The 21391-nt window shown below is 41.0% G+C and overlaps 2 protein-coding genes across 4 annotated transcripts in view; one reads left to right on the plus strand and one right to left on the minus strand.

Annotated features, from left to right (window-relative positions):
* The window catches only part of FAF1 (Fas associated factor 1), a 566821-nt gene extending 555815 nt beyond the window's left edge, over window positions 1–11006 (minus strand). Inside the window, exon 1 of one of the 2 annotated variants that reach the window (XM_073233907.1) lies at window positions 10511–11006. Coding sequence is in view for 1 of the 2 variants with exons in the window: in XM_037021905.2 (XP_036877800.1) it covers window positions 4358–4402 (45 nt within the window). In the remaining variant the exon portion in view is untranslated. Of the gene's footprint in view, window positions 1–4357; window positions 4850–10510 lie in introns of those variants that run through there. The other variant, XM_037021905.2, reaches the window with a different exon arrangement.
* A 171-nt stretch (window positions 11007–11177) lies between these two features.
* CDKN2C (cyclin dependent kinase inhibitor 2C) lies at window positions 11178–17163 on the plus strand. 2 transcript variants are annotated; one of them, XM_017672456.3, is made up of 3 exons: window positions 11178–12424; window positions 12876–13015; window positions 16414–17163. In XM_017672456.3, exons 2-3 carry the CDS (start codon window positions 12887–12889, stop codon window positions 16789–16791), a joined length of 507 nt encoding a protein of 168 aa, XP_017527945.1. In that variant the 5' UTR covers window positions 11178–12424; window positions 12876–12886; the 3' UTR covers window positions 16792–17163. The 2 variants fall into 2 exon arrangements, with proteins under 2 accessions (XP_017527945.1, XP_017527946.1); XM_017672457.3 differs by lacking the exon at window positions 11178–12424 and having other exon boundaries at window positions 12737–13015.
* The last annotated feature ends 4228 nt before the right edge of the window (window positions 17164–21391 follow it).

Here is a 21391-nt window from a genome sequence, read left to right on the forward strand (position 1 = left end):
AATTTTCAGACCAGTACGTCAGACTAATCTAAATGGCTACACCACTGTATTTGTTCCCAAAGAAAAACTGTTATAAAAATGTATCTTAGAAGAAAAGAAATTAGCATGATATTAATTGAAAGGTTAAGGTGTAGGGGGGAACCAACTCATTTTTTTGTTCATCTAGACCCAAAACAAGAGGTAACTAATATTGCTGATATTATTTGATAGCAACTGCAATTCTGTTAGGGTAACTATTTTCAAATCTGTGAGCAAACCAAATACAGTCCCAAAAGTTGGAACAAATGATCTTTTACCCCTTAACCTAAAAAAATTTAAATGTTGAAGAATTTTACAATTACAAAAAGAACAAGATTTGAAATTTTCACCTGAATACATCTCTGTTATAAAAAGACATCAAGGAAGAAAGAAGAAAGAAAAAAAAAAGAAACTTGTCATTATTCATCAATGCTTGCCTGTTTTTTAAACCCAGGAAATTCCTTTACACTCCCTTCCTGGCTCTGACCAGCCAGAACCATAGGTGTACTGCTCTAGTCATTCCTTTACCAATAATATAATATGCTAACACTACATTTAAAGCTGATTTTTGTTAAACTATTCCAAATCCTAAACTCATGCTCAGAGCTGAATTTACAAATAATTAATTAAATAGAATACTATCATTCTCTCCATTCAAAAGTCTGGTGGTGCAACCACTGTGAAAAACAGTATGGCAGTTCCTCAAAAAATTAGAAACAGAAATACCATATGATCCAATAATTCTGGAAATACACCCACAAAGAATTGTGAACAGGAGCTCGAAGATATTTTGCACACCCACTGCAGCAGCATTAATGATTACTATAGGCAAAACATGGGAAAAAGTGTCCACTGACAGGTGAATGGATAAACACATGTGGATAAGACAGGGGATACATTGCAAGACCCTCAGTGGATGCCTGAAACCACAGATAGCACCAAACCTTATGCATACTATGATTTACCTATACATAAATACCTATGATAAAGTTTAATTTATAAATTAGGCACAGAAAGAGATCAACAATGATAAAATAGAACAATTAGAATATACTGTAATAAGTTATGTAAATGTAGGCTCTCACTCTCTCAAAATATCTTATTGTACTGTACTCAACCATTCTTCTTGTGATAATGTGGGATGATAAAATGTTTACATGGTTAAAATGAAGTGAGGTAAATGATGAGCACATGTGACACAGCATTAGGCTACCACTGACCTTATCATCATCAGGAGGATCATCTACTTACGAACAGCAGTTGACTGAGGGTAACTGAAAGCTCAGATAAGGGGGGACTACTGTCTATGCATACAGTGGAATATTATTCAGCCTTTAAAAAGGAAGGAAATTCTGACACATGCTACAACATAGATGAACACTGGAGACATGCTAAGTGAAATAAACGGGTCACAAAAGGACAAACACTGTATGATTGTGTGAGTTTGAAGTACCTAGAGTACTCGCATTCATAGAGACAGAAAGTAGAATGATGGTTGGCAAAGCTAACTGGGAAGTTATTATTTAATGGGTACACAGTTACAGTTTTGCAAGATAAAAACAGTTTTGGAGATGGGTGGTGATGATGGTTGCAAAAACAATATATTGAATATACTTAATGCCACTGAATTGGAAGAAGCATGGTTAGGATAGCAAATTTTACATTATGTGTACTTCACAATTTAAAAAAAAATTTTATTTGGGAGCTGTTTTTATTTGGGGAAAAATTTTTTACAGGACAATTTGGAATATATTTGCTTTGTAGTGAATTCACTTATCTACAAAATCCCAAAACTATCCCATTAACTCTGAGCTGTAGTCTTCTACCCACTACCTCTCCAGTTAGAAGAAACCAAGTAGTTTATTTTTTAAATGATAGCTAAAAACTTGGAATGTAGATACTTGAAAAATACATGTTTCTTCTATAATCGGGCAAATCAATTTCCCCACCCAAAAGTGAACACAGTAAAATTATGTTCTATTTACCTCATAAGTTTGTTATCCACTCCTCCGCTTATTTCAACAGAAGTCCTTTGTCTACTGAATTGAAATAGTTAAAGAGAATACAAAAATCCTTCTCAAAAGCTTTTCCATATTTAGACATTGTATTCCTATTAATAATCAAAATATCCCTTTCTACAAAGGCAGCTCTGAGAATTATTACATAGTCATATGAAGTAAATGGAGTATCATTTTGCTATGTTCACTTTTGGGTGGGGAAATTGATCGTTCAGTTATAGAAACTAGTATCATCTAAGTATCTACATTTCAAATCTTGTGCTGCAATCTTTAACATAAATTACATGATTTCTGATAACTAGATAAAGGCTAATTTTTAAGTGAATCCTATAAAAAATTTATATAACATAAAAACATAGGAAGAATATTGATTTTAAGAGCAAACTGATCTGTTACCATCATTTGTAAGAGGAACACAAGGTTTCTAAACATAAAAGGCTAAAGAGCTTAATACATGTATAGTTTTCTAAACAATTTTTATTCTACCAATAATGTTCTCTTACCTATTGATAATATGAAATTAATTCTCACCATTTGGCAAACAATTGTTCACTGTAGATGCCATAAGCTTTTTTCCATTTTATAAACAATTGTTCACAACATTGCCATTGGTTTGAAGAGAAAAACATATTAGAATGTATTAATTTGATCAAAAAAAAATTCCAAATGCTTGTCAGAAAATCTTACTTTGCCTCTGAAAACAAAAATCCTAAATTTCCTTTCCTTGGCTGACACAAGCCTCACAGTAAACATAATTGTCACAAATAAAAAGAGAGCAAGCAGCCACAAGTTATTAAAAGAGGTAAAAAGTTTGGTGAAATCAAAGCAAAGTTATAATTACCTTGAAGTTTTTAATGAGGGAAACTATAATTTTTGTTGTTGTCTAAAGCCATCCCTACCTCAATATAACAATTTTATAAAAGGATAAAACTACTCCTAGAACTACAGAGTTCACACAACCACATTCCACGTTAGATATGCATTCAGTTGAAGGATGAAAAAGAAAAGATGAATGATTTAGGCAAAAAAATATCTCAGGCGAATTCTAATCCTACAAAACACTAAAGCCTTGTGGTCAACTTTTATTTCCAGAACCTTCTTTCTGTCTGAGTTTGGAAGTTAGAGTATAATTAAATGCAGGTATGTACATATTCCTAATCTGTCAGATATCACTGGGTAATTAAAAGAGCAAACTCTGAAAATGGCCAGAAGGATATTAAGTTGTAAAATGAGGAACTTAAAAAATCAGAGAAAGAGGGAGAAGAAAAGCCCAATAAAGTCTTTGTAAGGAAACATATTGCCTACTTTATTAGTGTTAGACCATGTGCAATAATGTCAGTGTTAATGAAGGAACAGTCTGCCTATACACAACAGTAGCTTCTAAGTTAATGCTAAAATAAAAGGTTAAAAATATCTCACTACGGTATTTTCTTCACCAAACATCAAAAGGCAATGGGGGTGTTCACAGGGTATTAGTTCTAACTCCAAGTCTTTTGTGATGCATACAGCTCTGCTTTCAAGGGGCCTCCCTAAAGTACTTATATGCCAGTGTCACTACAGTTGGTAAGGGAATAACCTTTGCTTATTCTTTAAATTATTTCTGGAGAAAGGACATCAACCAAGTAATTGAAATCTGTAAGGGAGGGGAATCACAAATATGAATTGGTATTTATTAAGCTTGTGAATTCACTGCAGATACTTTGCCACATACACTCCATTTGCCGCCTCCTTGACTTCCTACCTCTCAAAGATTCCAATAAGGCATTAAAGTCTGAAATGTTTATTTCTCCTTGAAAACCACCATAATACCCCGTTACCCTACCTCCTCCTCCTCATTCTTTTTTACTCTCCCCTTAATATAATACACCACACCCACAACACCGTATGCTCCACACCCACACTCCACATAGCACATTCTCATGAACAAGCCAAAACTCCTTACCCAAAACACCCAATACTTAAAAGCCCACACCTAATACTTCCAAATTCTACAGTCTCCATGAACACAGGAAAATATTACAGTCCACATACATAATAACCCAAATATACCACACCCTCTTCCTACAAATCCCATTCAAGCTATTTATAACACATTCTACGCACACCCAACACAGCATATTTATTACACGTTCCCCCATGGCTCAACACACACAAACAGACCCACATAAGTCTGTGTACCCATATAAAAGCCAAGTACCCATATAAAAGCCCAAACCACACACCACTTCAGTATCCAAACAAACGCTGGGAAGAGGCCACCCTCTTGGCACTGATAACCCGCAAGGCTGGAGGTGGGAGGGGAACAGGGAGAGACATTTCACCTGAAAATCCGCCAGGATCATCTCCCGGTCCATGTTGGACGCCATGGCGGCAGTCGAGTTCCGAGGCTCCGGGAGCAAAGCGCGCACCTGGGAGGAAGACGGCGCCTCCTGCGGCCGTCGCCGCCGCCGCCGCCGCCGCCGGGCGCCGAGGGGCTGGCGGGCGAGCCGGCGGGCGGGCCGGCGGGCCGGCGGGCGGGGCAGCGCGGGAGGCTAGGCGCTCATGCACCCGGTAACCTTCAGGCGCCCAGGCCGCCCGCCTGCGCCCCACAGAGCCCGCGCCGCAGCCGCCGTGACAGGGAGGTTGATCTGGATGAGTGTCCGGTCTTAACAGTCGTTAGCCAGGATGAGGGCAGGTTGCGACAGCGCGCACCCGGCTCCCTTCCGCGGCGGCGAGACAGGCGGGGGCGGGGAAACCGAGAGAACTAGCAGGCGGGCGAAAGCCACGGTCGCCTCCGCCTCCTCCGCTTCCTCCCTGGCTGCCGCCTCCACCCGTGGTTGGCCAGCGCCTCGGCTGTCGCACATTTTGCCTGTCATCGAGGTCGCAAAGCGCCGCTTTGCGGCTGCCACGTGACTGCCCTCCTGTCAAGCGCCGGGCGCGCTGCTACCGGGCAGGGAACTGCGCGCCGCGGGCAGGGACTCTAACTCTGCAACTGCGGGAGCTTGAAGTCCCGTAACAGGTTTTTCCAGTTTGGAGCTAAGCAAAGGCTTTGGGTACCACCTCCCCCAGTGCTGGGGCGAGGATCAGATTCTGCGCCTTACGTGGTTTCATAGTCACACACATACATACCAAGCCTCACAGACCAACTCAACACAATCTCACAACCCGTCTAACAGCAACTTATAAATGTACATTTCCTCTAAAAAACTTTCGCCAATATATAACTTCACATAGTCTTATACGCTCAGCCTCACTGTCAAAACTCGCTTACACACTGTCACGCTCAATCCCAAACCCCCTGACGCCTGCACCCTCAGACTCAGTTAACACAGAGGTACCCAGATTCCCACGGTAGACCGGGGGTCGTGGGGGGACATGGAAGCTGAGAAAGGTGAAAATGTCGACCCCAAGAAAAAGATGAGCAATTGTTTTGTTAGTCAGAAATAAAAATCTTTCTATTCCTTTTACATTTTTTAGATCTGAACATCTTACAAATGTCTTAAATCTCAAAAACTTGAGTGCAGCTTTGAATAGTCAATTTAAAGTACCTTCATTAGTGAAGAAATTATAGTAAGATACCACTTACTAAAATTTTCAACTTATGATCAGAAATTGAAGGCTTTGAAACAAAAATAGCCAAAGACTATGTATACTGAAGTATCATATTTGTAATTGTCATCTAGGCTGGAGGAGGAGTGACAGTGGAATATGTTCATCTTTGACTTGGGAAAATACAATCATCTGTACTGAATTGGGAATTTACTTGCCTTGAAAAATGTTAAATCCTGAGAGTATGAAGTAAAATTGCTGATTTTATGCAATAGAGTTAAAACAGATACCTGTGAAATCACATAGAGAAACAAGGCCTACCTAGGTCTTTGTAGTTCCCTGAACACGAAGAAGATCACTATGGTGTTCTAAAGATCTAGGTTTATTCTGTTTTCTTAAATTAAAACAGTCTGGCTTACAACTCTCATATGATAATCTGCATTAGCCCAGAATTAGCTAGATAAGGTATGGAACCTTTTGTAGTCACATGAAGTGTCTTGTTTAATTGTCATCCCTAAGAAAGTAATTCCAAAATATAACACAAATTTGAATCACAGCATCAGCAATTTAAGTGTGACAATTCAGTTACCCCACTCATATATGTCACTCACAACACAAGGCAGTTGAATAATTGTCTCTAATCGCATGGTCAGGATTAACTGCAGCCCTGGAAAGCTGAGTTTTTTCTCTGTGATAACTTATGGATACTTTAAAGCCCATTCAAATCCAGTGCTGCTCCCCTTCTCCCTCCTTTCTCTCTCATATGGAAGTTAAAAAAATGTGTATTGTAGAAAGATGAGAAGAATACCCTAGCCATTTGGGCATATGGGTTCTAGTATTGCTTTCTCAACTAATTAGCTGGGAAAACATATGATCACTTAGTCTCTGACTTCAGCTTCTGACATGACTGTTTCAGTGATGAGAAAACAATTATGAAAATGCATGGAAAACACAAAATATCCTTACAAAATGAGCCTAGATTTCATAATCAGCATTACTAGGCTTGAGTTCTAATGCTGCCCCTTAACAAAAAACCTGAGTCTCAATTTCTTTATCCCTAAAATGGGGCTTATAAAACTTACAGGGTGATTATGAATATTGACTGATACAGTTCTTATGAAAACTCTTCAGAAACCTTAAAGTTCTCCAAACATGTTAGTTGCCATTTCTCTATATACCAATTCCTAAATGCTTTTCTCAGGGCCACCGCTTTCATAAAACTTCAGCCAACAAGGATTCTTCTTTCTAATCACAACGTTTACTATTTTTATAGCACAATTTAATGCTATGATAAATTCTGTAATTTTTTCTCTAATTGTATCATCCATACATGTTTTAACATTTTCCCAAAGGTTGAAAATTCCTTGAGATTATAAACCACTTTATCCCATGTGTTTTTATATTCACCATAGTTGATACATAGCAAAGTCTTAGGTACATAATAACAATACTTTTGAATTTATTCATTTTTATTGGATGTACCTTACACACCTTATCTCACTTAATTCTTACAGCAATTTTACAGAATAAAAAACTGCTCAGAGAAGTTATGGATTTTCCCAAAGTCATACTACAAAATGATACACCTAGTATTTAAAGCCAGGTCAAAACTAGTGCTCTTTCCACTTACTCTGTTGCCTCCCTGCAATTTACCCTCCAAGCTGCAAAGTCTTTGCAGTTCTTGAAGAGACAGATTCTTCCCTGTGACTAACTATATATGGTTAGATACCCAGCATCCAGAGTAATTGCCCACTACAGAGAAAGGAATGGAAGAAAATTAAACACTGAATTAAGAGAAAAAAATAATTCATTTTTCATTTCCCCAGAATTCTTTCCTTAAGAGAATTTCATTTCAGTGTCACAAACTGAGAGAACAAAAATATAGACTCTTGGTACATAAGCATGAGCAAAGGAGAAGTATTTTAATCTTTTCATTCTCATGGTTGGTCTACTACATTAACTCAGCCTAATTAGTTCAGCCTAATTCAAATGTAGTTTTCTAGAATCTCCATTTTCTTTGATCTTACCATTACTCTCGTAAAAGGAATTTTTCTTTTATATTTATTTCATATAATAAATTTTATAGTTATTTTGATAAATTTTTATTTGAAATCATTTTAGATTTATAAAATAGTTACAAAGATAGTACAGAATGTTCCTATTTACCTTTTATCCAGCCTCCTCTACTGCTACCATCTTACATAACCCTGGTACAGCTTTTAAAATTAAGAAATTAACACTGGTACAATACTGTTAATAATTAATTCTGGACTCTATTTGATTTTACATTAATTTCCTTTTTCTGTTTTAGGGTCCAATCCAGAATACCACATTACAGTTAATCATCATGTTTCCTTAGCCTCTTCCAATCTGTGACAATTTGTTAGTCTTGACTTATGAAGCGTAGTGTCCAAGAACTTTATAGAATGTCCCTCAATTTGGGTTTGACTAATGTTTTCTGGGAATTATACTGAGTTTATATATTTAGGGAAGAATATCACAGATGTGATGTGTTCTTATCATACCATATTAGGGGCACATGATACCAACATGACTTAATACTGGTGGTGGTTAACCTTGATCCTTTGATTAAGTTAACCAAGCTTTTAACAATGCTACTTGCTTATAATGTAATTCATGAGAAGACTAATGTTATTACAGAGTTAGATCCACACTTAAGTAATCAAAGATATGTTTCATCTAATAATTTTATGTTCTTTAGGAGTCTAGTGCCTGATCCTGGACTCTTATGTAATGGAAAAGACATAAGACTTGGGTCCCCAAGATACGAGTTCAAATCCTATATCCACTACCTACTGACTGCAAGTCACAATCTCTATAAACCTTAATGCCTTCACCTGAAAAATGGGAGATAATTACCATATCTAAGTTCTTTTAAAGATTAAATAATGTGTGCATCGTATGTTACAACCATGAAATACTATACAAATATTGTTACTATTATGTTTAACCTTTTGAGTTGCTTACCATGCTTCTTTTCTCTTACTTAACAAAATGACTTTCATAAGTGGTGTGAGTACCCATATAAAAAAGCCTGCAGAATCTCAGAAATAAAATGCCAAAACCACAATTATGAAATGAGTAAAAAGATCCCCTCAGGGTACCGGTCTGTTTTCCACCTCTGTTGGATCTATAAATACAACAAAGAGGAAGATCTTGAGACTAGGTAAAGAAATTGTAAATACCACATACACATTTCTATAAGTTAATCATTCAAAAACTGCATACTAGTTTCAATGAGGGAAGAACACAAAACAATTTGATTATATTTCTATAAGCCCTTTAAAATGAGTATGAACTGCTGGGAAAAAATGTCCGCGACTGTTAGTGTTTAATATCCAACTATAGAGCCTCTATTTCAATGTTTGAAAGACATATCATTACTATATGTAAAGGAGAAACTGCTACTTTCAATAAAGTAGATGCTTAACTGTGAGTTTGTCTTGTATACCATGTGAGAATGTATGCTGATTGAGGGTAGAGATACTCATATTTGAATCTGTTTCAGTGAACTAGCATGTAGTAAATATTAGATTTTCATTGGAGGTACTTTGGGGTGCTTATTTATTCTCTCTGAATTAAGACTACAACCTTTGTGCTGCCATTTCTAGTTTACACAAGCACACTAAGCATATGCTTTAGGGCAACAGCAAAGCCAGAGTTATAAAAAAAAAAACCTTCTTTAATGAATTTAATATTTTCAGCAAAAACATTGAATTAATCATCAGGAAAAATCACAACTTTGTTGGACTTCTTAATTGACTGTATTTGTTGGACTTCTTTACACATGTTTTTTGGTTTTGTTTTAGGTTTACTTACATATGGCATGGGATGGTGGGACATCAAAATCTTTTCAAGGCTCAGGACCTCCAAAAATCGTAATCCAGCTTTGTATTCATCTTGTATTACCATGAATTTTACTTATTATTCATTGGAATTTATATTATAATATATGGCATATTATTTCATGGAAATTATAACAAATATATACCTATACTTTACATAATAAGTATAATTTAAGGTTCTTCCTCATTACAGTATCTTCTCTTAGCAAGAAACCATAACAAATGCTAGAAATCAACTCTCATAAATTGGACTAATACCAGTTACCTCTTATCAGCCAACAGTGCTAATATACCATCACACCCTCCAGCTGTACTAAAAGATTACAGAGTAAGTTCCCAGAATAGGAATAGGTAAATTATGTTATTTATAGTATGTACTAGTATAAATAGAATTCTAAATATATTTGAAATGTCTAAATACATGCAAGAGAGGAGTTAATTTCTGGTGATACAGTTCATGCTTTCACAGTCCAAGTTTAGTTATCTAAGAAAAGAGCTCTGGTTACTTTTTTCTCAACAATTCAGTTAAAGAAAACACTGCCAGATTCTTCCCAGTTTCAAGTCTCCCTCTACCCAGCAGCCAATCTAAATGTTTCTGGTATGTTTTGTTGCTAAAACTCCATTATACTTCAAGTTGCTGGGTACAGATGTTGCTTGAGTATATGTCTGCTAGAGGCCAGTACTAATTAGACCACTTGTCATTTTTTGCTTGGTTTCATTTTGACCACTGGGTGCATCATGCGACCGTGTTGGGTATTTTTAAAAGCAAAAAATACAGAAAGCAATAGTTTAGTAATCTTACATAGCTAAAAGAGGTTAAAAGTACAGGGAGAACTGGTGTCTTGGTGACTGAAATAAAGGATGAGGGAAGAGACTCTTCTTTTACATTTAGCCCCCTCCCCCAATTAAACAAGTCCCTACCTAAGATGTCAAAGAGAGAACTTTAGCAATAAAGAAATGGCCAAAACTTACTTTAAATTTTGCTTTAAAATTAATTGGCTTTGCTCCCTTTCCCCCCCAAAATGGAAGTGTAGTTTCGAGTTCTGGAACATTAAGGCTTCTGAGTTCATGATTTCTTACCTATATCATGTCTTTAGTTTTCTCAAAAATCAGTCTGTAAGACTTGTACTCTAAGTACTGTTCTTGCCGTCAACCCGGGTCTCTCTCCCTCCTCTCCCACGGCCACCTCTGCCCACAACGACCCTAGGAGTTGGTCTGGCAGGTGCGAGGCCGAGGTCCGAGGCAGCGTGGAGGAGGCCGAGTTTACAGAGCACGCGCCGCGGAGGAGGCGGCGGTAGCCGTAGGCCCGGTCGCCCGAACTTCGAGAGCCTAGCGGGGCAGCGCGGAGGCAGGCCGGCCTGCCCCGTCAGGGCCGGGGAAAGCTCGCTCAGCGACAGCTTACTGCAGCCCGAGCGCCGAGCCTCCAAGGCCCTGCGGCTCTCCGCGGCCGTCTTAATTAACAAACCTCTTCCTCCTCCCCGTCGCCGCCGCCGGGTTCCGGGGAGCCCGGCGTTTCGCGTCGCAGACGCCATCCCGCCCGCCAGCCGGAGGCGGCCAAACCGGGCTCCGCGGGGCGGAACGCCGCTCCAGCTGGGGCCTGGCCGCGGGGCAGGCGGGTGGGAGCCAGCGCAGGAGACGGAGGGAGGGAGCCTGAGAGCCAGGAGGCGGGAGGAAGGGCGCGGGGCTGGGGGCGGGGCGAGCGAGGTGGCGAGCGAGAGCACCTCCCGGGCAGAGGGCGGGGCGTGGGCGGTGCCCGGCCTTCCCGCTCCCGCGGCACTGCAACTCTGCCGAGCCTCCTTAAAACTCTGCCGTTAAAATGGGGGCGGGTTTTTCAACTCAAAAAGCGCTCAATTTTTTTCTTTTCAAAAAAAGCTGATGAGGTCGGAAAAAAGGGAGAAGAAACCGGCACCGTCTCGGCAGCGGCGACAGAAGCAGCAACTGTTTGAGAGAAACAAGCAGCAGGAGAGGGAGGGAAGGAAAAGAGCAGAAAGGCGGACGAAGGGCAAGTGTCTGTAGGGGTGAAGGGAGCAGAGATCAGAGATTTGGGGGAAACAGCTACAAAAGAAAGTGTCACTGAGAGCGGTGCGGCTCGGGAGGAGGCACTGCTGCCCTGCTCGGCTCCAGAGCACAGCGGGCTGGCGGCCGCTGCCCAGTCGGCGGCACCGGCTGGGGGCACAGGCCGAGGAACCGCGAGAGGCTGGCCAAGTGACACCGGGCACCGAAGCCGCTGGGCTCTCGCCGAGAGGACGACAGGACCGGCTGCGCCCTGGGACTGTGGCGAGTCCCCGTACTCAGAACTTGGCCTGCGCTTCCCAAGACCCTTCCGATCTCCGGAGGCCCTCAGAAAACAGGGAAAGAAAGGAAAAGACGGCGGCGGCAGCTCAATGAGTGTCTACAGTAGGAAGTCTGAACTGGCTCGGTAGTAGGCGGGAAGTTGCCGGTGGGCTGCCCGTGCAGCCGCGATGCTGCTGCGCGCCGCTCCAGCAGCCCGGGCCCCGTAGACCCTCTCCGCATCACTCTCCTGCTTCCTCACGCTGCTCGGAGTCCCGGGACCCAGTGGGGCCGGCATGACCGGCTTGCCTGGGGCCCGCCGCGCGCCCGGCCGTCTCCGGAGACGCGCACAGAACCTGGCTCCCACGGCCTCTGAGGCTCCGCAGGGCTGCGGCAGCCCGGCGGGAGGGCACCGGAGCCTTCCCGCGCGGCGTTAATCCGCGGCTTGGCCCGGACGCGTCTAAAGGCTCCTCCCGAGAAGCCGAGGACACTGAGGAGTCCTTAGGACCTGTAACTTGAGGACCACGGAACTGCTACTCCTGTTTGCCTTTGGCGATCGTCTTTAGCCCCCCGGAGCACGTCAGCGTCCAGCCCCCGCGACGCTCTCCCTGAAGCGGAGGACTCAGGATTACCCCTTCGGCGAGACGGATGGAGGAGAGCCCTTCCGTGGACCTGCCCCTGCAGCTCTGGCTCGCGCAGCTCAAGTCACCACCGTGAACAAGGGTGGGTTAATGCCTTTTCTTCCCCCAAAATGTCTTTTCTTCCGCGGTAATTTTTGCCCTATCTAGTCCCTTTAAGTCTCCACACACATTCCTCACACATCTGTAGTGTAGGTACGTGACAACTCTGCCTATGTTTTACATCCAGAGTAATTTACCAGGAATATATGTGTCTGTGTGTCTCTTTCTTGAATCGCCAGAATTCTTCATAGGGGTTAAGCTAAAAAGCGAGGAGCGGAGCCCCTCTCCAATGGCTCAGTTTTGCTGAATAATCACGTGTGAATCGAGGGGCGGGCTTTTGGCAGGCAGATCTTACTAGTATTTACTACCAAGCTCTACTCCAGATTAACCATCCCCGTCTTTCTGTCAGTCTCCGATGCCATCATGCAGCCTGGTTAAGAGGAAAGGAAAGGGGAAAAAGAAAAACAACTAATTCATCTTTTCCCGATCGTCAGGACCCTAAAGAATGGCCGAGCCTTGGGGGAACGAGTTGGCGTCCGCAGCTGCCAGGGGGGACCTAGAGCAACTTACTAGTTTGTTGCAAAATAATGTAAACGTCAATGCACAAAATGGATTTGGAAGGACTGCGCTGCAGGTTGGTATCCAGAGAGGTGGGGAAAACAGGTCAACAATGTTGCCTACGTGACCCGGGTTTCTAGAGTAACAGCTTATAAGCTTTCAGGGGTACAAAATTTCACTGTTTTTAAACCTAGTTGGTTGCCATATTTTATATCTTTAAGTGGATCTAGTTCCCCCAAATGACGTACTTTGAACAAGCTCGTCAAAACCAATAACACCCTCGATATCAAGTGGGTTCCAGGTTTGGCTTAATTTTTGGAATGTTTTTATGACGGTAGGGATTTTAAAGTAGTCGTAGCAGCGCCGAGTTTCTGGTTTTGTTTTTTATTTTTTAAAGACAGCTCTGTAAACACATTATTATGATTATTATTTGAAGAAAATACACTGCTATTAGTGGTTTCCGTACTTTGCTCCAATAATTGCCTTTAATGTGAATTTTCTTGACTATTGGCGAGGGTGTTTTTCCGTCAAATGCTTCAAGTTTTGACAAACGACCTTTCCTTGTTTGGAATGAGTGGCCTGGGCACGGGGACAGGATGTACATTTTACATTTCACAGTTAATGTAATACCATCTACCCATTTAGGATTGAGGAAGAATAAAAAGTTAAGTTTCCTAATCAGAGCTCAGTCTGTAGTTTTTGTCTCTGTGGTCATGCAGTGGTATGTTCTAATTTTCAGTAATTAGATTTACAAGCAACAAATGAAACATGTCCAGCCGCCAAGTATTGTACCTGATTATTTTTTTCTCCTCTGTACGTTATCATGTAACTTAGTTGAAAGGCTTAGAAATAGAACAATGGCAAAGTAGTCTCCACTAGTTGCTTTATGAAAGTTCTGATGATATTCTTATGTACTATTCTTATTCGGAAATGCAACACTTGGCTGTTTTTGAAAATCCATTGGAAAGAGGGATTTTAGAATGCTTTGTTTTTGTTACAAGAACTAGAAATTTAAGTGGCAGGAGACACACCATTAAGAGCAAAGTCCATATAGTCTGTACATTTTAAATCCGAATACACTGACCTTGCAAAAGTTTCAATATTAAAGAAGCTAATGCATAGATACTAAATTATTTATCTTATTTCAGGTAGATTCAGTGGGGAAAGGAATTTTTTTTGACACCTAGTAGTTTTTAACAGATTTGGTGATGATGGCAATGCCACAAATTTAATATATTGAGAAGTTTCCTATTGAAAACTCAAAAGATTATATAAATCTCACAAAGAATGAACCATTTAATCCATATTCAGAATAAGATCTTACAGGACTTCTGACGAACAGGAAGACTGGGAGACTAATATTGCAACAAAAAGTTTTGACAAACATTTTTAATACAACTCTGCAATCTTGTTTATATTAAACATACTTATCGAGATACTAACACCCACTTATTGTGGCTTAGTCCTAGTACATATAATGAAACACACACAAACAGAAGTCTCAAAGCTTTTTTCAGTATGTATAATCCTGACTCTGAAGTTGTCTCATAAGTCAAGAAAGAACTTTCTTTCAAAACAATTTCCAATGTTACTGTTATTTTCTGTGAAAGACAGCAAATTTTCTTCTACAGTTATGTTTATTTAATTCAGTTGCAAAAGCTTTTTCCTTCTTCCTAGCGTAATCTTCTCATTTAGAGTAATATAAAAGGCCATATTTGTACATTTGCTTTACAAAGGGCCAAGGTGTCTGTCTCTTATTTTTCCCAGTCAAAATCCTTAAATGTGATTAAATCTTTGGAGGCAGTTGTGGCCCCAATTAGACTGTTAATTTTTAATAACCAAAGAGCATATCTCACAGAAGTTCTTGAAAAATAAATTATGTATCATTTTTACCAATGACCCAAGGGAAGAGCTAAAAGTCAGCAGGGTTTTATCAACTGGCAAACTTAGTATCTTGGACATCTATATAGTTATATTTACAAAATATTATTCATTGTAAATATATTTTATTATATTAATTTGTGGTTATTTTTAAAACAAACATTTTTAAGGAGATAAATCAATTTTGTGTGTATTTTGCAATGGATTATATTTAATTTCACAAACATTGAGTGTCTACTATATAATCTATTTATTATAAATTTGGGTTACTATAAATATACCTAAATATAAATGAAACCAGTTAAAATGCTTAAATTTCCTGGCATGTTAATGAAACCATATTTTTTCACAACTAAATTATATGTATTGTATAACTGAATGCTGCTTTACAAGATGTTTTGTAATTATGAGAGCCTCTTATTAGTGTGAAATATATTCATCCAAACAACAGTAGATAAGTCTTTGTCATGTGAGTTATTTGTATGTTGATAGCAAACTTTAATACCACATTCTGTCTTTCAAAATGTTGGCCGTTTACAAATAGCTATTCCTAAATGCCTGATAATAACTGCAAAAGAAATAAGATGGGATTACCAGTTGATTATTAAATGGGCTCAAACCACAAGACAAAGCTGTGTCACAAAATACAATTAAATACCTTATTTTCTCTTGCTCACTTGAAGATCAGGAGGCTATTTAGAACCTTAAGAAACAGTAGGTAATACAGCAGGATGACTGTTTCATTCAAGAACAGTTGCCATAGAATCGTCTCCTATCTAATACACTGCATGTCATGAACTTAGTTTTAGATAAATCAATACCATAAGCAATTTAGAACACTTGCTTATTTAATACCTTAATAAGCGGTAACACTTTAACATTTCAAGTGTAGGATTCTAAGCACTTAATACACCTAGTAGGCAGTATGAAATAATGTACAAAGAAAAAATTTTTTAAACACTTGGAAATTTGGGGCTATATCTATTTGGAAAGAACTTGTGGAAATTAATCATTTAAGAAAATATCAGATCTGGATTTTTAATAGATCAATTTTACACCAGGTGATGGATTCTGGTGTGTGGAAACACTTCTTTGGGGTTTTAAGGAAACTCACTTTCTTTAATTCTTTTCAGTAGCTTTTTTAGAAAATAGATTTTACCCACATTCTATTTTCCAGAATGAATATCCCAGGCACATTTTTGAACAGGAACAAGCAAAGAGAAGGAGACTTTTACTTAAATCTTAAATTCCATTTCTTTAAACAAATTACACAACTCTTCATAGGAGATAGAGCACTGAACTGTCAATGAATGTTATACAGGATGGACTCATTTTATTGATCGATGTATCCTACTTTTAGGCCCATTTAAAATGTTCTATCATAGAAACTCAATTTTTAGAAGTTTTATTCTACTTTTACCTCTTAGTACTTTCTCACCTGCAATTGTGCTCTTCAAACGCCATCATATTGGTCTTCCCCAAGCACTCCTTTACCGAAAATAAAAAATTGCATAAATAGGAGAGATGGGTATTATAAAATATTTTTATAGTAGGAGCACTTAAAGGATTCTACCTTTTTTTCTTATTTTCTAGGTTATGAAACTTGGAAACCCCGAGATTGCCAGGAGACTACTACTTAGAGGTGCTAACCCCGATTTGAAAGACCGAACTGGTTTCGCTGTCATTCACGATGCAGCCAGAGCAGGTTTCCTGGACACTTTACAGACTTTGCTGGAGTTTCAAGCTGATGTTAACATCGAGGATAATGAAGGGAACCTGCCCTTGCACTTGGCTGCCAAAGAAGGCCACCTCCCGGTGGTGGAGTTCCTTGTGAAGCACACGGCCAGCAAAACGGGGCATCGGAACCATAAGGGGGACACCGCCTGCGACTTGGCCAGGCTGTACCGGAGGAACGAGGTCGTTAGCCTAATGGAGGGAATCCAGGCGGAGGGAGCTGCGAATCTGCAATGAATGTGGGGAGGGCTCTCCCACACTGCCTTCTATTTTGTCAGATAATTGGTTGGCTGTCTTATTTTAATATCACTTGTTAAAATTCAGTTTTGCCATCTTTTAAGCAGCTAGTTAAATCTTCTGAAATTGCTAATTTGAAATCTTGCTACAGATTTATGAATATATTTAAGCAAAATCTTTTTCACCTGCAAAAAATCCCGAGTTCTAATATGTAATTGCAAATAGCTTTGACTTTCTTCTGAATATTTTATCTTTCCTTGACTTTTTCCTTGCTTCTCCTCTGCCAGTCTCAATAACCAACTTGGAGATTTTGTTTTAAAAATGGTTTGTCCTGATGCTTCTTTTTCCTAATTAAAACACTTTTTCAAAATAGGACAATGTTTTTATGTGATTTCCACTCCTCTGTAACCCCCACTTAATTTGCCACTTGCTAAGGAAAAAGACCAATCGAAAAACTAGACACATTGCATTGATGATTCAGTTATTCTTTTCCTCTTCTCCTCATGAATCCCTCCAAAGATTTTGTTGCCTAGTATTTCTGCTTTAAAACAAAACAAGAACATTTTTTGATGATCAAACTTAAAATGATTTCAGTTTGAATTTATCCTACTGTTTAACCTTTCCCTTTTCTCAAAATTAAGTTGAATAGTTGAAAAACAGATTTCAGAAGTATCAATCTGACAACGAAAATATGTTAGTTCTAAAAGCCGCTTTTTAAAAAGTGCCACCTTAAAAGTGCTTCCCACTGAGATTTTAAAAATCACAAAATGAAATGGTTAAACAATATATTTTCCAAAATAATACCATAAGTATACTAAGTGGGTTTTTTCTCCCTGAATGTCAGAAGTTAGAAAATGTTTAAGTATTAAGATAAAATGCAGATACCAACTTTTGGGGATTAAAAAGCTCGGCAAGAAAAACAATATAAATTATATATATAGGGTTCATTAATTTAGAGGCTGCATTATAATAAGAACAGAAACGTTTACAACGAACAAATAGGTCACTCCTACATGATACCCATAAAACATTTTAGCAAAGGCATATAAAGTCTTTTTAAGAATGTGCTTAAAATTTTTGTAAAATTTGGAATTAAGTAGAAATATCAAATTTCCAAGAGAATTTCCCAGCATCTACTACTTATTATATTACTTCAATTAAAGATTTTTACCAAAGGATTTCAATGCAGTTACCATTTATAAATGTATAAATACTTTATTCATCATCTCTCACATGAACAAAGATGTTTTATGTAAAAGCCCCCCTCCTTCTGCCTGCCCTCGCTCCAAAAAGAACAAAATACCTCAAGGTTTATTGAAGGACATGGTTCTGATGCCTGCCCTAACAAGGATTGGAATGGCAAGTGGTTTTCAATAACTCATCTTCCATGAGAGTATAAAACAATATAGAAGAAAATGTTTGATCCTTTTCCTTCGGCACTAATATTCACCTTCACTAAGTAATACAAGAGTTCAACTTCTGCCACCTCTAACCACAAATTACTGAACAATTTTATTTTTGACAGCAACATGAAATTAAATTTACAACACATTTTAAAATTTAGGAAAAAGTAAAAATTGAGATGTTTTAAAGGAAAAATGTTGCATTTTGCATTTTAATACAGAATCAATATATCAAATACACTACTTGAGTAAGCTGAATATTTTCTAAACACAAGACTATACGTTTTAAAAAAACACTTTTACACATTGCAACTGTAGAGATGGACGTTTCTGAATTTCAAGTAGAGTTTAATGGATTTTTCAGTATCCACCAAGTCCCAGCATTAGAACTGCTCTTTAGAGATTTCAAATATAAAGCCATAGGACGATCATAAAGCTAAAGAGCAGAAGTGCTTCGCAGTTGCTTGTTTCTCAGGTGGTCAGAGCACAGAGGAGAGGGAGCTCGCTCTCTTCATCAGCCTAAATGCTAAGCGTTAAAACAAAGCCACGTTTCTGGCTCTTCGCAGGAAATAGCTTTGCTAATCTAAGTATTTTAGAAATGAGTTTTGTGGTCCCCTCTAGGAAATATGAAAAGCCATTATTCAATCTCTCAAAAACCTCGACAATATTCAGTAAGACTCCTGAATATGACGAAATACATTGGGCGGAAGAAACGGTGCTGCTGAGTTGAATGGGGTCTAATTTGCAGTGAGCTGAGGTGCAGAAGGGTCTGGACTTATTCAGACGCAGGGCGAAGAGGCAAGTGCTAATTAATAAAGTGATCAGAGCACCAGAGCACTCTGTAGAAGGGATGGAGGATACTAAGCAGAGATGCGCTCTCAAGTTCAGTTCTTCACTGCATCCTCATCCACGTCGGAAAACTTAGGCTGTCTGCCCAGTAAACTGAACCCAGGCTTACACCTGGGGGAGGAGGATACTAAAAGGGACTCAATCCACCTTCTGGTCTCCGAGAAACTAAGCAAACTGCATTTCACCATATTTCGGTAGTGAATCAAGTTTACTGACAAACATTACGCATCTCGTAATGGTGTGATGAGCTTGCACACATACACCACTCTGGTTGACTAATAGACAAAAGAAGTCTGTCTCGGGAAGGCAATTCAGTAGGAAATATTATAAATTTCCCTTATCGTGTTGATCAAACGAAGCTGTGGACTCCGTGGCCCAGGACTGGTTTCGAAATCTCAGTTCCCAAAAAGGTGCTTTCGGCTTTTGCCGGGGTTAGAAGTAATACAGCAGAAGCGCTGGAAGATCACAGTGCTGGAACGAGAAAAGGTCGTATTCGCAGTATTCCTGACAGCAATAAGTGACCTTCATCAAAGGCTGTCGGGTGTTGTGTGTGTCGTGGGGGGAGTCCCTGTCTTGGTCTCTGGAGACTGTTTTGATTTTACTCGGCAGTTCTAAAAAACCGATCCACGCAGGGACCTATGAGAGGCAGGAGACAATCTTCCAGGCTGACATCGGGGGAAAAAGCTCTGTCTTTAGCCAACCCAAGCACTCTCTGGAGGGACTGAGAAGACATCCTTCTGTCCCTTCGAAAGTCTCCAGACTCTAACCGCAGCTCCTGGCTCCCTAGTGAGGAAACTGGAGCCCAGTGCTCCCTCAGGGCGCGCTGAAAAGCCCGGGGTGGGGGTGGGGGAGTTTCAAAACCGTTAGCTCGCGTTGTTTTTTTTTTTTTTCCCCTCCCTCGCTAAGGTTTCTTTTCTTTTCTCTTCCTGTCCAAATATTTCAAATTTCCGCGCCTTAAATAACAGTCTCCTTTTATTTAGTTAGTTTCCTCGGCAGGTTTGGCCGTCCGCTTGTCTCTGCCCCCCAGCGGGCCCGGGGCGCCTCGGGCGCTTCGGTGCTGCCTGCAGCCCCTGCGCGCTGCCCCCGGCCCAGCCTGCGCTGCCGAGCGCACCCGCCAGAACCACTGCCCCCTTTTGCCGCGACCTCGCTTGACCCAGCTCTCGAGGCACCTAGAGCCAACTGAGGCCGCCCCCTCCCCGGACGCCTGTTTGCCTCTCAGCTCGACTTCCCTCCCCGGACTTTGGAGCCTTTTTTCTGCTTTGGGGTTTGGATCCTGGTCTCCATGGAGCGGCGGAAGGGCCACGGGGATAGGAAAGCAGCGGAGGAGGCCAGTGGCCGGAGCCTGCCCCAGCCCCCACCCCGCGGGTAACCTTGGAGGCGCCCTCGGAGTGAGTGTGTGCGCTGCTGCGCCAGCCGGCTGGGGCGAGCGGGCGCACAGCGCAGCGGGCAGGAGGCGGGAGCGAGGGGCGGGGAGGGGGAGCGGGCCCGGCGCCTCCCGGCCGCCGCCGCAGCGCCCCGGGAGCTGCGGGCTACTGGAGCGGCCAGGGTCCCCCGGCCCCGGCCCTCAGGCAGGCGGCCATCCCCTGGATGGTTCTGGCGACCGGTGCCTGAGGACTGGGGCCGGAGAGCGACGTGGGAGCAGGGGCAAAGGGCCGGTGAGTGCCTAGCTCTTTGCAGAGGTGAGCTGGCAGCGGGACGCTGCGGAGCGGCTGGAGCTACTTCGTGCCCAAAGCCAGTGCCAGCACTCCTTCCTCCTCCCCCATGACAGCTGAGGACAGCCGGGCTCTGAGCCTCGCGTCCCACAGCGAGAAGGCAAACGACTCTCAGGCTTCTCAGCCCCTTAGACTATTCGGGAGGTTGCCCAATGATGTAGCCTCTCCCCTCCCCACCCCCGTAAATAATTAGATGTCCAGCACTGAAAATGCAAGTTCATTCCGAAAGACCCTCCGCGTGAAACACCGAGAATTGCAGGCCCGCCGGGACTTTGGGTGGGGCTGGGGAGCATGAAACACCTAGTAGGGGCTGTTTTGTTTTTTCAACTCGGAGCAGATCCGAAAATTGAATATGGATCTTCAGTGATGCCTCAAAAGAATAGAAACCTCCCAGACCTGGATATCGACTTGCTAAATTAAGGTTCCAGTGAAATATTTTGCCATCTGCTATTGAACATTGTGCTAGCTTCAGGTGCGAGGATGTGGATTTGGAATTCACTATGCTATTTTTAATTCTCAAAGATTTTAAATAACAACATGGGTAACACCCGGCAAGCAAGTAAAGGTTATCCTTGCCACCACAGCACCTGCGAAAGCACAAGTGGAACTCACATATTTTGCTTCTTGAGTTCTAAA

Source organism: Manis javanica, chromosome 4, assembly GCF_040802235.1.
Source record: "Manis javanica isolate MJ-LG chromosome 4, MJ_LKY, whole genome shotgun sequence".
In the NCBI taxonomy this organism is placed as follows: domain Eukaryota; kingdom Metazoa; phylum Chordata; class Mammalia; order Pholidota; family Manidae; genus Manis; species Manis javanica.

Bases quoted from the DNA above. Each gene is read 5' to 3' on its own strand.
- CDKN2C (XM_017672456.3), top strand. From the start codon at position 12,887: ATGGCCGAGCCTTGGGGGAACGAGTTGGCGTCCGCAGCTGCCAGGGGG. The intron at 13,016-16,413 runs GTTGGTATCCAG...CTTATTTTCTAG, and splicing joins TTGGAAGGACTGCGCTGCAG to GTTATGAAACTTGGAAACCC.